The sequence below is a fragment of the Chaetodon auriga genome, chromosome 12 (assembly GCF_051107435.1).
Source record: "Chaetodon auriga isolate fChaAug3 chromosome 12, fChaAug3.hap1, whole genome shotgun sequence".
In the NCBI taxonomy this organism is placed as follows: Eukaryota; Metazoa; Chordata; class Actinopteri; order Chaetodontiformes; family Chaetodontidae; genus Chaetodon; species Chaetodon auriga.
The window spans coordinates 9495794-9511711 of NC_135085.1; the positions used below are offsets into that span (position 1 = coordinate 9495794).

Genomic DNA, 15918 nt, shown 5'->3' on the forward strand with positions numbered 1-15918 from the left:
ACATGTTACGGCCGGTACCTGTCTGTGGACCATTTGGTACCGGGCAGAGAGACTAAACAAAAATATTTATCATCAGAGTCTGAAAGAAGTTTTATTGTGAAAACCAGGTGCATCCGCCTGTGCCTCTGTACACATTTCAAACCACTCGTCTCGGTTATGTGATATGGTAGTAAAAAAAAAAAAAAAGAAAGAAAGCCTACCAGCTAGCAAAAATGAGTAAAAAAAAAAAAAAAAAACGTCTTTGTAGAGCTTTCTTCGGAAAGGGGAAAAGACTAAATGATGAGACAGAAGAAGAAGAGCCTACAACTTCCAAGAAAAAGAAAGCTGCATTTAAGAGACAATATCAGCAGTCCACTTAAAACACAGGTTTATCGCTTCAGGTGATTCTCACGCACCAAGTCCGCTCTGCGTAATATGTGCAGGCTCGCAAAAGAGGCAATGAAGCCTTCTCGTTGAAGAGAAACAAGCGCAGGGCTCCCACTAATTACAGCAACTACATTCAGGGTAATGATGAGTTGTGTTTTTAATAACTTGTTTTTGTTCGTTTTATTCCGGTCCGGCAAATTATTGCTTTACGTGAAACCGGTCGGGGACCGCTGGTGAACAGTGTTCTGCAGCGCCCACCAGAGGGAAGAAGCTGGAACAGGTTGTGTCCATGATGTGATGGATCCGCAATGATGTTTCCTCCCCGTTTCCTGACTGGAGGTGTAGAAGTCCTGAATGGAGGGCTGACGAAACTATTTTTTACTGCTAAATTTGTCTGACAGGTAAAGTTATACTATACTATATACTATACCAGGTGTTTATGCACAGTAAATTAAACCATCCAAGATTATATATACATGAGTAGAATCATCTTAAGTGCAGCCACATGTTAACGCATCACTTAGGATTATTCAGCGGTATAATATATAATAATTAAATACTGACAGAGCCCATTTTGGCTTCTTTTACTTTTAAACACATACATTTCCTTGATAGTACATACCTACTTTGTTTTGAGTAAGATTTTGAGTGCAGGACTTTAAGTTGTAACAGAGTATTTTTAAATCGTAGTGCTGCTACTTTTACAGAAGTGAAACATCTGATAACGCCACCCTTCTTTTACTTATGGCAGTGTTAATTACATGACTATCGATTTAAATATGTGTGCAAATAGACTGGTTATATTTCCATACATATACATATTTCCAAAATAAACAGATGGTCTAAAAGAAAGATAAACTTTATTTAAAAGTTGTTTTTAATTGATATATATACATAACGTACTTTAGGTGCCGTTGTAAAACCTCAGTTGGAGCAACAGTAAGAAAGTTACGCTAAACAGTAAGACCATTAGTTTTACTAATGAGCAGACTGAATGCTCTTAGGGCTCTTCAGAGAAATGACTCGTGATGACGTCAGTGACGTTTTAATGAGAGAGATACTTCCCAGATTAGAACCACTGGCCCGAGCTTACTCCTATCAAAGACTGGGCCTCGGTCCATACGACTGCTGCAGCCAAATAGTACTCAACTGAGCACATGCTCTGTACATGTGTGCATGCATGTGCACACGTGCATTTCATGTTTATGTCTATATTTTGGGATGTGTGTGTGCAGTTGAATTGGGGGAATATTTCCCTCGACAGCAGACTGAAGTTGGTATAAAGAGAAACTGAATTTCAGGGTCAGGTAAAGTTCACCATCTGTTCCAAAACTCTCACATCCCATTGTTTTCATCACATGGAGCTCAACTTTCACTTATATAAAAGTACATCAGAGTTCTGTCTAGAGAAAATGTTTGCAGTTGCTCACATTAGCTTCCTGGATGAACCCCTCCCTTCTCCAACACATTTAATGTGTAAGACATTGTAAGTGCATTAGCTTAATCCCTCCTATCTGGCTTGCAGGGCGCCAAGCATTCATACATGCACAGGAGGAGTAGAGCTGAACATGGAGCAGCACACACAAGTCTTCCCCACCTGTCTTTGACCTAAAATGAAGATACTGCAGAAAATCTAGTAGTTTTGGAGGACTTGTTAAGGACCATGTTGACATTCAGTGTGCATGTGTGGATGTTATGGTTGCTTTATGCAGGTAATGTTTGGATACAGTATGTAGGTTGTGATCAGAGATGAATATTATTTCTAAGTGTTTATCATAACCTTTTTGCCAGAAGAGCTACAGATGTGTTCTTTCAATAAGATGATTATTAGCAAGTTTTCTGATTGTCATCTTGCTTGATCATTGTAATATTTGGAAATACTGTTTGTTTGAGGTGTGCAACTAGTGTAAAGTATAATGCACAACATGCATTTGTAGAGTTGCTTTGAAAATAGATTCTTTCCAATAATTTAAGTAATTATTGTTACTTTTTATAGTTTTCTTTTTGTTTTTTTTTCTCATCCTTATTTTGTGTGTTACTTTACTCCCACTCGCACGTTTGTGACTGTGTGCTGGCACATGGGTTTAAAATGTGCATGCAGTTTAAATTTGACTGTAAGAAGTAATATTGGCTTGTATTTGTCTCTCCAGGTGCTGTCTCCGATGAGGACATCAACGGATGTGAACAGCAGCCATGCCAAAATGGTGGTGTATGTGAGAGCCACAATGAAGGTTTCAGTTGCCTTTGCTCCCAACAAAGCCAAAATGGGCGTCTGTACGGGGGAGAGACCTGCACAACTGTACTTTCAGGCTGTGATGACAACCAGTGTGAGAATGGAGGAATATGCTCTCCCTTACTTATCAATGATCAGCACACTTACACATGCATCTGCCTTGCTGGCTTCACAGGCCCTAAATGCCAGACTCCCACCGTCTTCTCATTTGAGTCCCGAGGTTACATGTACATAGAGACTCAGCTTCTAGACCCGGAGGCTCCTCTTAATGTGACATTCAGCTTCAGGTCAGCAAGACCCGTCGGCACCCTCTTGCAGCGCAGAGTGGACGACCTGCTCCTCAGCGTTGAGCTGATGGATGGGCATCTCTGCCTCCGCAGCCTGAGGGGTCAAGGCTCCAGCACACTGGTTCAGGAGCTGCCAGAGTACTTGTCCAACAATAGGTGGCACACAGTGGAAGCGTCGCTGGGCGGCGTGGTCAGCCTCATCAGGCTGCTCTGCACTGAGGGAAGCTGCACCAGAGACTCCAGCGCTGAAGTCCAGCTGCTTGAGCAGGCCTCCGCTCTCCCCAAGCCAGGAACAGTTCGTCAAAGTCTCTTCATAGGAGCGGTCGGGGGCAGCTGGGGTTTGGGCAGAGCTGCGGATGATGCAGACCACCCGCCAGCTTTTCTGGGCTGCTTCAGAGATGTGTTTGTGGACTCACATCTGGTGTTGCCTGTTACAGTGCCAGAAGATTCAGACGCCCAGGCAAACATCACAGCGGGATGCAGTGACAAAGACAAGTGCGATGAAAGCCCGTGCCAGAACCGAGGGCGCTGTGTGAGCCAGGGCTGGAGGAGCTACATGTGTGAGTGCCACAGGCCACACGAGGGAAGCAACTGTGCAGAGGGTAAGATGTGCACGCACACACACACACTATAAACACCACTGTATGCCATTTTAAATTCATTGAAATGAAATTGCATGTTTCTAAATCTTTTCCTACTGTTTGCCTCTTTCCTTTAAGAAAAGCTGAGCCCCCATTAACCACAACTACTTATGCAAACTTAAGTTACATCTCAAAATAACAACTTAACTTTCGTTTTATGCTCTGAGGAGTCATCACCTCTAAGAGTGTAGGTCTCATGACAGAATGCTTTACTGTATAGACATCTAGTTTTGACTGACTTTTAAATGTTATGTGTGCAGTTTTTTAAATCAAAGGTCCAGTGTATAGGATTTACAGGGATCTATTGGCATTAATTGAATATAATATTCATGATAATGTTTTCATTAGTACATAATCACAAATGAGAAAATGAGAATTGTTTCAATTCCATTACCTTAGAATGAGCTCTGTATATCTAAAGAACAGAACAGACAAACCAAATACTGGCTCTAAACTGCGAATGTATGCTGTTTCTGTTTTTTGCAGCCACCGTAGGAGATGATTGAGTGAGCGAGATTCAGTTGGTTGCAGTCTAAACCTCACTGCTAGATGCCACAAAATCCTACACACTGGTCCCTCAATTGCAGCATTTAAACAACACCTGTCTAGACAGAAGTACATGCTGTAAAAACAGCAACAGGTCGAGTGAAGTTCGACCTCAGTCGTGTCACTGCAGAAATCTCAATGGTTCACTATAAAGAGAGAGCCGCCCTGCAGGATGATGAAGTCAGTCAGCAAACTTGAAAGGAGCTTACAGTCCTGGTAGAAATAGCACAGAGTTATGCAATTAGGAGGCATTCAGCAACACCTGGGCCAAGGATTAAGAAAACGTGGGTTTTAGAAGCTCATTTGGAGTGCCTTCACTTTGAGAGAGTCTTACAGAGTCACACCATGCAGAGGCCTTTTTGTTGGCTGGTGTCCTCAGCAGCATCATTACTTTCAAGGAACAGAGAGCACTCTTCATTCTCGAACCTGTGCTGGAATAGTCCATGACCTCACCTGTCTGTCAAAACAAGCATTTATTAAGTCAAGTTTATTAATAGCTTATGGTCTAGAACCCTGATAATGGAGCAATCAAATATTTTATTCATTTAAAAGAAATGTTTGACCTTTTTGAAATACACTTGCTCACTTTATAGCGGAGGGATAGATGAGAGGATCAGTACAGTACTACGATCATATCTGTGTGTTAAATAGCTACAGTCTGTGGCAGGTTAGCTTTCATTTGAATAAAAACTGCAAACAAGAGGAAACTGAATACTTAAGAGCATTAATTAACATGTTCTATCTCATTTGTTTAATCCTTACAAAAAAAAAACTAAGTGTGAAAATAACAGCCAGTTTACAGAGGGGGTTGAGCAGTTGCCAAGCAACCAGTGGAGATGCCTGGAACTTACTGCTCCCATCCAAGAAACGTCTTGGACGGACACATAACCCCCCTGTGAACTGCTGGATTGTTGTTTTTGGTCCTGGTTAAACAAATGAGATATACTGTAGCAGTTCATTAGTGAGCTACCTGAGGGCAGAGCCAGGCTAACTGTTTTCCCATTTCCAGTCTTTATGCTAAGCTAAGCTAAGCAGCTGCTGGCTGTAGCTACATATCTAATGAACAGACCTAAGAGCGGTATCATCATCATCATCATCATCATCTCATCTAACCCTCAGTAAGAAAGGGCATAGGGGTATTTCCCAAACTGGTGTACTATGTCTCTAAGATGTGCTTTTAAGCAGGTTTTGTTTAACTTGGATTTTCATGGCTTGTTCTCTCTCTTCTCTCCACCCATGCAGAGTATATCACTGCAAGATTTGGAAACAAAGACCTAGAGAGTTACGCTGTCTTCTCATTAGACGATGACCCAGGTGAAGTTGTGACTATATCCATGTTCATTCGCACCAGACAGTCCAGCGGCCTGCTCCTCATCCTGGCCAACAGCACCAGCCAGTACCTCCGCCTGTGGCTGGAAAAGGGCAGGGTCAAAGTTCAGGTCAACAACTTTGAGACCCTTCTTGGTCAGGGTGTAGTCAGTGACGGCCATTTCCATCTGGTGACTGTGAAGCTGGAAGCGATGGAAACCATCTTGTTCCACTCAGCCCAGAGACAGGGCTCTATGCCCATTAGGCCCATCCAGGCCCATCCTGGGGACCTGGTTTTCGTCGGGGGGCTACCGGACTCAAGGGCCTCTGCTTCATTTGGTGGCTACTTTAAGGGATGTGTCCAGGATCTGAGGATTAACAGCAAACGGCTGCAGTTTTATCCCATTGCAACTCCAGTGGAATCTTACAACCTGGAGCAACTCATCAATGTCGCACAAGGATGCAGCAGTGACAATGCCTGTGCTGTGAGTTATAGCGATGCTGTCATGTTCGTAATATCATCTTTAATGAGCTAGTGGCGCACTTGCATTTCTTATCTGCACTAATAATGACTGAGGACATTGTAGAACTGACAGGAGGTCAGACTTGATTGATCAGGGCTGTTTTCTCTTCATCAGGTCAACCCCTGTCTCAACGGGGGAGTGTGTTACTCCATGTGGGACGATTTCATCTGTAACTGCCCCCCGAACACTGCAGGGCAGCGCTGTGAGGAGGTGAAATGGTGTGAGCTGTCTCCCTGTCCCGCGTCTGCAGTTTGTCAACCCTGCTCTCAGGGCTTTGAGTGTGAGTGTCCTGAGATGAGGACCTGTTGTTGCACTATTCCTGTCTTAAAAATACATGACCCTGGGATAAAAGCGTCTCAAGGACTTTCTAAAAATGGCCAAGGAATAGGAGCTTTGAATAGTATGTAGCCACATAGCTATTACTATAACTGGTAAAAACATTGCCAAGAAAAAGGATTCGTAGTAAATGTGTGAGCCTTTTATTATACTAGCCCATTTTTGATCTTGGTTCGTATTCACTGAGGGGACTGTGTGCAGTGAGTGGTCCCCTCAGGACAATCACTGGTCCAGGCACTGATTAATTACAGTGTGGCTGATTACAGGAGGGAACAGAGTTGAGGCAGGGATCCCACACAGGATTCCTCTAAGACGTGGTAATCCCCGGTCAGATTAAGTCTACCGCCACATGCCTGTGGAGGTTTATGATGACAAGTCTTCCTGGAGATGTCACATGTACACAAGGAGAAAAGGAGGGAAGCCATTTATCCAGAGTAGCAGCCAGTCTAAGGCTTTTCTGTGTTATTCGTGTCATCAAGTGCCTGTATTTGTACACATATTCAGCACATTAAGTTTTCTCACTTCCAGCGCCTCTTTTCTCCTCACCTCCTTTTCTCTTTGTGCTATTATTGAGCCATTGTGGAGGTCTTTTTCCACTGTCCTCTCTTTGTGTTTTTGTCTGTGCTCTTCTCGGTGGTTCAAAGTGGACGTGGGCTCAGATGGGAAAAATATGATGTCACATACTACCATGCAGCAATCAGGATTGAGCACTGTTTGTCAAAAAGTTTGCCAGGCAACTGCCAATAAAATCTGAACAAAGCAAACTCACACAGTCTTGATGAAGCACATTTTCACTTTTTGAATCATAAACTCTTTTACTCTTTAAGATTTGAGGTTTAATGTTCAGCAGGGTTAGTTATAGTAGAATGGACACTATGTCCTGGTACTGGAATAAATAAAATGAATGGGAAAACTACAGTGAATAGTAACATTTCGTTTCAGTTCATTAAGTTTCTTCTATTTCTCTCCTCCAGGTTTGTCTACCGTGACATTTCGTGGCGAAAGCAGCATTTTGCACTACCGCAGCAATGGGAAGATTAAACGCAACCTCAGCAGTGTCTCCCTCAGCTTCCGCACAAGACAGTCTGCTGCCACCATACTTCAGGCACAAAAGGACTCAGACTACCTCATCATCTCCCTCATGGATTCTCATTTGGTCATGGAGCTCCAGGCTGGCACTGACAAGGATTCCCAAAAGGTGACAGTTCAAAGCCAGGGTCCAGTCAGTGATGGAGAGTGGCACACTGTGGAGCTCAGCATGGAGGACCAGACGCTGCCGACCTCCAGGTGGATCATGGCTGTGGATGGAGGCAAGGATGAGCAAAGCATGTCCAAAACAGCTGGGGGGGACCTGAGTTTTCTTAGGGAAGGAGCAGACATCTTCCTGGGGGGACTGGGCCTGGACGCTGGAGTGAAGCTGTCTGGCTGTCTGGGGCTGGTGGAGATTGGAGGCCTTCCTCTCCCTTTCCACCACGACACAGAGTTGAAGCTCCCCAGACCTCAGGAGGAGAAATTTACAAGGATAAACCACAACGCTGGCCCTCGATACGGCTGCTGGGGGGCCAGTGTGTGTGCACCCAACCCTTGTATGAACGAGGGTGTGTGTGAGGACCTGTTTGACTCGCACCACTGCACATGTCCCTCCGAGTGGACAGGGCCACTGTGTCAAGAGTCCACAAACACCTGCATCTCCAGCCCCTGCATCTACGGAAACTGCACCAACCTGCCGGGGGGATTCAGGTGTGTGTGTGAGCTGGGGTACAGTGGCGAACAGTGTGAGGTTGAAGTCGATATGTGTGAAAACAGCAATTGCAGCAACGGCGCCACGTGCCTCAAAGGTTTCGAGAGCTACACGTGCCTCTGCCCTCAGAATCTGACAGGCCAATACTGCGAGTGAGTTTCTTAATATCTCTGCGACACCAAACTTACAGCAGCATACACCTATAATAGGTTAGCAAGCTCTGAGATGTACTGATTTCCAAACTGCTCTTTTTCAGTGAGAAGATTCCTGAAATCCCATGGTACATTGAAACCAGTCCGTAAGTGCTTTTCCATAAAGCGCTGAAAACAAAACTCATTTTAAACAAAGTAAATATTAAGTCCACCAGTGCCAAACAGGAGGGGATTGACGTGTCTTGTGTTCTCTTGTCTGTTCAGACTTCCTCAGCTGCCTGTATCAGCATGCATTGGCACAAGATGGAACTACAGCTGCTTTAATGGAGGGAACTGCTCTGAAGCAAACAACACCTGTTACTGTCTGCCTGGTTTCACAGGACAGTGGTAGGATTACTGTACATAATGATATTGAATCCTTTTAACTCATAGTTTGTGGCTCCGAGGTTTCTCAGCCCTGGGGGGCCAGCACTTAAAGGGTGTAGCTCGATATGCAAACATTAAAAGATTTTTAAGATTGACATATTTATGTCAGATTTTTTTTTACATCAAGTTCATTGGAATAAGACAGTCATGAGACAGAAAAGCTTGATAAAACCCTGCCCAGGGCCTGTGCTTAAATCTGCCACAGTCAACATTTGTATATTAACAATGCATCAAATGGCTACATGAAATGGAAAAGATGTTGCTTGAATTGACAAATCTACAAAAAATGATCACTCTGGTTTTTCTCTGTTTTAGTTTTTGTGTCTTTCAGCTTTGCTTTGTTTCAGTCTCATCAGTACTGTTTTCAGCAAGGAGCTTTTTGTGAAAAGCAAACTCTAAAAACCCCACTGTACACTACCTGCCCCGCACCAAACTGCAAACAGATGAAGTTAGCAACTAGCTGGTGAACACGGTGGAGCAGTTAGCAGCTTAAGAGCAAGATATTTCCACAAGAGTTGGTAGAGATTAAAGAGAGTTAAAAAAGTGTTTAATATTAGCATTACACTGATCAGGGGAGCAGAAGCACGGCTCCAAATGAATGATGATGTTGCTTTGTGCCTAGTTAGATTTGCAAATAAGACAAATGCTAATAAATCTGCCGAATCAACATAAAGGCTGACACCAATGGAGCTTGTTTCTGATGCCCCCAAGTGGCCAAAACTCTATTATTGCAGTTTAAGTTGCCTGTTTGGATTTTACTTTTTACAGAATTTCAGCCCTTTGTTAGACATGTACAGAATAATATGTCACGTCTGTCTCATTCACAAGTGCTAGAATAGTCCTCCACCCCTGTGCACAGAGCACCCGAGAGGCAGATTGAAGCTCAGTGTCACACAGTGTTTTACATGGTGCTGTTTATTCTTTTTGTTCCATCACTCTTCTGTCCTTATTTTTCCTTCCAGGTGTGAAAAGGATGTGGATGAATGTGCCTCGTACCCTTGCATGAACGGAGGCTTCTGTGTCAACTACGTGAACAGTTTTGAGTGTGTGTGTGATATGAATTACTCAGGGATATACTGCCAAATTGACGTGAGCGACTTCTACTTGTACCTCTTCTTGGGCCTGTGGCAGAACCTCTTCCAGCTGGTGTCCTACCTTGTGATACGCCTCGACGACGAGCCAGAAATTGAGTGGGGATTCCATGTCAACGATTAGGCCCCTCCTGGTCTGTTGTGGTCAAGCTGGACTACATTTGGTCTAGATAGAGGATCGCACTGGAGTTGAACAAACGTAGCAGATTTAGTGCCCAAAAATATGTAATATGTTATTAACATGCAAACAAAATTCAGCTGGTCTGTGATGCTTCATACCATTTAAGTTTTTGTGATCTCAGCTCGACAAAGGAGTGAGGTCACTAGAACAGAAGAGACAATGGATATACATTATGTGTTAAACTGTATCTCATTCATTTTACTGTACTGAGAAGGTCATTCATAGAGATGTGTCTGTTGTGAACAGATTTGTTTGGTTATGAATATTACACGTTTATTACAGTATATTAATGCTATTTATCTGGTTTTCATACTGAAAGCCATATATTAGAGTTTGTCCTGTGCCTTACCCTTCCACTTTTTGTCTGGAGCACTGCTTTCTGACCAGTGTAAGTTTCATAACTGTTCAGGGACACAGTCACATACAGTTATAATCTTGTCCATATGAATAAAATACAGTCTATAGCTAGGAAGTATATGTACCTAATATAAACTGATGAAGGCTATCCTTCATGCAGTATATACAGTACCTTATCTGTACAATGAAAACAGATAATAAACTTGGTGAAATGTTTGGAAACTGCTTTTATTTAAAACTTTATTGACATATTTTTTTATTATTTAACAAAGATAATAACTTGGACATGGATTCAGTTCACACAACTTCATTTTCAAAATACAAATACATGTAGCTTCTATTAAGTCATCTGGTGTTAACAGGTAAACTATGACACAAACAAATGTCAAACGATGCAAAATGAGACTTCAAATGTGCAAATAAGGAGTGCAGGGATTTTAACAGAACATAACATCTAAACACAGACGTGAGCCATGACAGATTAGATCCTTTTCGATCTTTAAGTAAGGCTCTGTTGGTGCACTGTAGTCCATTGTATTAAATAGCATGCCTGATTAAATATTGATCATATAAATACACTAACCATAGAAGGATTATGATTTAGTATGACCAGTGCACTTGACAGAAGACTGACACTCTCTCAGTGGGGTCAGCCATGTGCACCCACTCACACAGTGCTGTAAGGCTGTTACAGAGCAGCTGATCAAGCCCTACACAGAGACAAGAGTGGACTGCTCATTTCCTACTCTAATCAAAAGCAGCACATATTGTCAGCAACACAATATGGTCAGTCCCGCTCATGGAGCTCACAGTCACAGAGCTCTTTGTAGATTCGCTGGCGGATCTTTGGTATGTCCTTCTGTGAAAACTGCAGAGCTTTTCCCAGAGCGAGGCATCTGGAATACTGCAAAGACAACACAATAGAGTTCATATGCAATTAACGAACAGCTGAAACAATCAGACACAATAATGATTGAAGTTGTGCATATCAGGCTTGAAAAGCATGTTGGTACCTCCAAGACAAAGACTCCACAGTCATTTTCATTGGTCTGTTGTGGAATTTTCTAGAAAGGACAGCAGGGGGGGACAAGACATCATTTCAGTGAGTGTGTCAGGTGAACCTCCAGCAGATGACGCTTTTTGCCCTGATGTGGCCTCTTAGTGATCTTTTTGTTTTGTGTCGTTGCAGGCTGTAACAGTGCATACCTCATCGAACGACACAGCCCAACCGCTTTCAAAAGCTGTCTGCTTTTTCTCCTTTGCTTCTGTCATCAAGTATTTCAGGATGTTCTATTATGAGCAAAGCACACAGAAGGGAAGCAGAGTTACAAAAACTTATTCCAGGAAAATCAACAGAAACATGTATTAGAGAGGGGGGGGAAAAAAACACATGAAATGTGCAGTTACCCTTGCAACCTTGCGGAGTGCGTTCCCTTGAGAGTCGTAAAGGCAGATCCTCTTTTGAACAATGTCAGCAGTCACCAGACACCAGTGGACCTCCAGGTGGATGGGCACCAAAAGCAAACTCTTAGAAAACAAATCCACCTGTACGAGAAAGACAGAGTTAAAGCCACTAAAGTGTGCTTAGAAGTCCATTTATTCTTTCTTTTTTTTTTTTCAAATTCTAGACAACAGCAGTCTACATCATAAACTCTGATAAACGATCAAACCACTTTCATCTCAGACCTAACCTGCTTTGTCCATCTCTTAACGCCATCATATCCTTTAGTCATGAGCTGCCTGTGGAAGAAGCTGTTGAGAAAATGGACCTAAGAGTGAAGACAAAGGAAGACATTTCAAGCAAACATAAAAATTGAAATAATTTAGTGCAAAATCATGTGTTACTTGATCTAATCAGATTATGACACTCACAGTAAGTAAGATTTAGAAATGTAGGCCTGGGCCTGATAGCATTGTCAAACATGTTACTGTCTTAAAGCCGTCTGCCGCCTGCAGCTACATATTTAGTGTAATGAAGTGACATGAGCATGGTATCAATCTTCTCATCTACCTTAATCAAGAAAGCAAATATAATATGTGAAACTATTCCTTTAATTCTGAACAATAATTTAATAACCCTGCTAGGTAAAAATTTCACCCGTCAGGTGTTTGAATTATAGTTAGAAAAGAAAAAAAACATGCTACTCTGCCAGCTTAAGAGTTTGCTATCTGCATAGCATTTAAGGTTACCTGGTGATGGGCAGATTCCATTATCAATTCCCCATACATGTTCATGACCTGGAGCAGAAAGAAAACAAATACACCCGTTACAATCAGCATTGACATGCAGCTTTTGCTCATCACGTGAGTCCTTCCACTCAGAAATCTGCATGAATTCTTTCTGTGTTAAATGATAACCTGGTCATTGAGCCAGTTCTGATCCGCCAGTGTAGACAAGTCGTCCAGTGTCAGAGTGTGTTTCTTGTAGACCACCTGGAAGGATTGAACAGGTGCCTGAATGATGGCAGTTTGGTATTTGGTAACTTCTGGGAAGATCAGGTCCTTCCTGCAGAGGTAGGAAAACAAAATACATTTAGTCCAGGAATAAACCCGTTACAGGTACGACTCTGAACGCTCCACCTATAAACACTTTAAAACCCTACAACTACAAACGTACTGCTGTGGAGTCAAGAGGTTTTCATTATGCAAACAGAGACTCACACTGAGAGTCGGCTTTAGGTTTCAGACAAACTCACCTGTCACTGAAGTCAGTGTTGAACCTCCTCTTCAGGTGTGTCAACACATCGCTCTTTCGCAGTGGGATGAAACTTCCATATATTCTGTAGAAGTCCTCAAGAAATTCTAGGGAAACATGGAAACATTGCAATCTCAAACAGCTGTGAAAACAGAGCGGAACAAATCGTGAGAAAAGTTGGAAAAAGCTCTACCGTGGATGTCTTCTGTCAGCACTTTAAGACTGGCATCAGTGTGAGAAGACACTTTACTTCTCTCATCAGTATCTCTGTTTGCAGCCTGGTCCTCACCTGGAGGGACAGCAGTCAAGTGTCCTGATGAGGCGTCTGCCTCAAGCCTTTGAGCAAGTAACAGCGTCCTTGGTTCTTTAGAATGAGAAGTTAACCCACATGCATCACTGTCTGTACTCAACAGGGGTCCAACAGTGTGAGAATGTTTGGAAGAGTCTGTCATTTCACTACGCTGGACCAGAGTGTCTGTTCGTTGTGACGGCACCGCCGCCGCTGTCATGGTGACGTTACCTGCAGAAACATCATTTGTGCGCGTAGCCGGGTTCTGTGAGGAACTGGAGGCAATGAACGTTTCTGACAGACTGACAGACTCACACAGCTTCAGCAGGCAGTTCTGCCTCCCGAGCGCGTCCTCTGAACCTCCAGCGTCACATCCAAGAGGTGACACAGCTTTGCTCTTACTTTTCTGGGACTGTGTCTTTCCACTGAGGCAGGAGCTGGAGTTGATCCCGCATGCTCGTTTCTTTGCTCTCAACGTCCAAAAACGGCATTTCTCTCTCCGCTTCCTCCACATCCAAAGCTGTAATTTAAAATGCAAGCGCCTCTTGGCTCGCCTGGAGAGATGAGAAACTCCATTGACTGAAGACATGGATCCTTTTTTTGTCTTGAGGTGTTTCGCTTTGCGCCAGTGGCTCTGTGTTCGGTGCATCGTGGAGAGATTAAGAGTGAGCGATGGAGGGTCACACGAGAACATGGAGTAGTGGGTGTCCTTTCAGCTTCGTCAGAAAGCTCATATTCAGCAGTGCTTCTTTATGACACTTTCCAGGCCACGGTCCACTATCTCTAAAGACTGTTTCAGACTGAACTTTACCTTGAAACTCCAGGTCAGCTGCTCCCAGCCGAGCCAGCGTAGACTTTCAGTGGAAAGGTGAATAATAGTGTAGGATGCTGATGATACAGGCTCGCCAACACCTTGCCAGGATTTTCATAGCTTACTCAGCTGTCCACGTACGAGCTTCCGTTTCTGGTGGCTTCCTCAGTAGAGAAATGCAGAGTCCGAACATCTGCTGCAAAACAGAATGGATTTGTTATGATACACACTGCTCCTATACGTTTTCATCTCGGTTTTGTAAAAAGTTACACACAATAGATTTGTTTTCTCTGCCAAATATATTGTACTGCACCACATTCATTTGAGAGCTGCAGGCACCGAACACAAATATATCACAGAGCAGTTAAAATCAGCTCTCTTTCTATCAACTGCAACATTAAAATTCTGCTCACGTAAACAATCCTGTAAAAGTAAATAACTAACATAATAAACAGTAACATTGACAGGAGCCGTTCTGCAGCTAAGCTAAGTGCTTTTACTTTGGATACTTTGGTACATTTTCCATAATATGTATATATACAAGACTCAGAGATATTCAAAGCTTTGCACTGCAGCTTAAGATCTTACTGTGTGTGCGAATGTCCAACTCGCCACGCCAAGTGAACCAACAGTAATATCTGATGTCCTCTGGGCTTTGAGACCGCACACAGCTCACAGTTTGGCATATTACTTCTTGACACGTGTTTCCAAGCGAAGACCCCAGCTACATTAGCAAGCATAGCTAGGTTTGCTGACACAACTGTATGTAGCACTGGCACTCCGCCTTACCGTTTCTGCCATGTTGCCTCGTTGAAACTTTGGGATGAACTCTCGTCTGATAAAGGTCTACCATGTCTACCTTCTGCTGATGAATGTACTTCTTGTTTACGACACAACGCTTCCTTTTTTGACCCTCTCTACCTGCAGAGCGTTCAGCTCAGCATCATGTACACAATCCACACTGGGAGTCGCGTGTGAAATGCGTCACTCTCGCGTTGACCAATCAGACTTTATACAGAAAGATTTGCACAATTCAGCCAAAATGTGTGTTTTTCTTCGTTCAGTTGGAATAATTTTTACATTTCAGAAGGAGCAACAATTTAGCTATGTGCCTGACAAGCTACTTCTCAAGCTAATTCTCCCCGTTTGGTTTCATTTAAAGCATCTGCTCTGTAAATATCCGATTTGTTGTTTCTGTGTCTTTTTTTATTTGAACTGGTGGTTTAGCCCTTATTGTTATCAGTGGTGGAATCAGTATTCTGATTCTTTACTTAAGCAAAAGTACTAATACTACAGTGTGAAAATACTCTGCTACAAGCAAAAGTCCTGCATTCAAAACCTCACTTACATAAAAGAATGTAGATATTATCCAAAGTACCCAAAGTAAAAGCAATCATTGTTAAGTAAAATGATCCCTGCCGGTGTTTCACCATCATACATGATGTTTTTGGATTAATAGTACTGCAGTAAACCAAAAAAAAACAAAACACTAAAAGTGGATCTTAAATGAATCTTGTTTGTCAGTACTTTACTGCTTCCATCTATTTACTAGGAATTATCTCATCAGTGTCTCTGTTTGTAGCCTGGTCCTGACCTGGAGCGACTCTAGCGTATTGTGCAGATGGTTCAATACAGAGCAAATATGGGGGCGGCAGCGATGAGTGTCCCTGTCCCTCAACTATGTCCCCCCTGTTGGCAAATGTCCTCTTTGCTGAAGTGTCATTGAGCAAGTCACTGAATCCCTGCTGGCTGTGGGGCCCTGCAGCTGTAGCTGAATGCTCACTCTGACCTCAGTGGAGAGGCACAGCTGCTTACACAATATGAGTGTCTGAACATGAACCTCCTTACACATTTTTTTTACAATATTCAATTCAAGAAACATTTGTGCCTGATCTCGGGGCGCAACTATCGAATGAAACTCACAGATATTGGAG

The 15918-nt window shown here is 43.0% G+C and overlaps 2 protein-coding genes across 5 annotated transcripts; one reads left to right on the top strand and one right to left on the bottom strand.

The window, feature by feature from the left end:
- The first annotated feature begins 1931 nt into the window (after positions 1 to 1931).
- LOC143328741 (protein crumbs homolog 1-like) lies at positions 1932 to 9894 on the top strand. Its single transcript, XM_076744032.1, has 8 exons — positions 1932 to 2078; positions 2517 to 3488; positions 5316 to 5866; positions 6020 to 6185; positions 7216 to 8134; positions 8239 to 8280; positions 8399 to 8521; positions 9523 to 9894. The coding sequence occupies exons 1-8, from the start codon at positions 2030 to 2032 to the stop codon at positions 9773 to 9775; spliced, it is 3075 nt and encodes a 1024-aa protein (XP_076600147.1). The 5' UTR covers positions 1932 to 2029; the 3' UTR covers positions 9776 to 9894.
- A 502-nt stretch (positions 9895 to 10396) lies between these two features.
- LOC143328743 (sentrin-specific protease 5-like) lies at positions 10397 to 14970 on the bottom strand. Of its 4 annotated transcripts, none has more exons than XM_076744034.1 (10): positions 14774 to 14970; positions 13078 to 14180; positions 12886 to 12991; positions 12548 to 12695; positions 12380 to 12427; positions 11881 to 11958; positions 11597 to 11734; positions 11396 to 11479; positions 11203 to 11253; positions 10397 to 11093 (listed from the first exon to the last, which is right to left on the bottom strand). In XM_076744034.1, the coding sequence occupies exons 2-10, from the start codon at positions 13865 to 13867 to the stop codon at positions 10977 to 10979; spliced, it is 1560 nt and encodes a 519-aa protein (XP_076600149.1). In that variant the 5' UTR covers positions 13868 to 14180; positions 14774 to 14970; the 3' UTR covers positions 10397 to 10976. The 4 variants fall into 4 exon arrangements, with proteins under 4 accessions (XP_076600149.1, XP_076600152.1, XP_076600151.1 ...); XM_076744037.1 differs by having other exon boundaries at positions 13078 to 14177; positions 14774 to 14944; XM_076744036.1 differs by lacking the exon at positions 14774 to 14970 and having other exon boundaries at positions 13078 to 13889; positions 13985 to 14110.
- Positions 14971 to 15918: the final 948 nt, after the last annotated feature.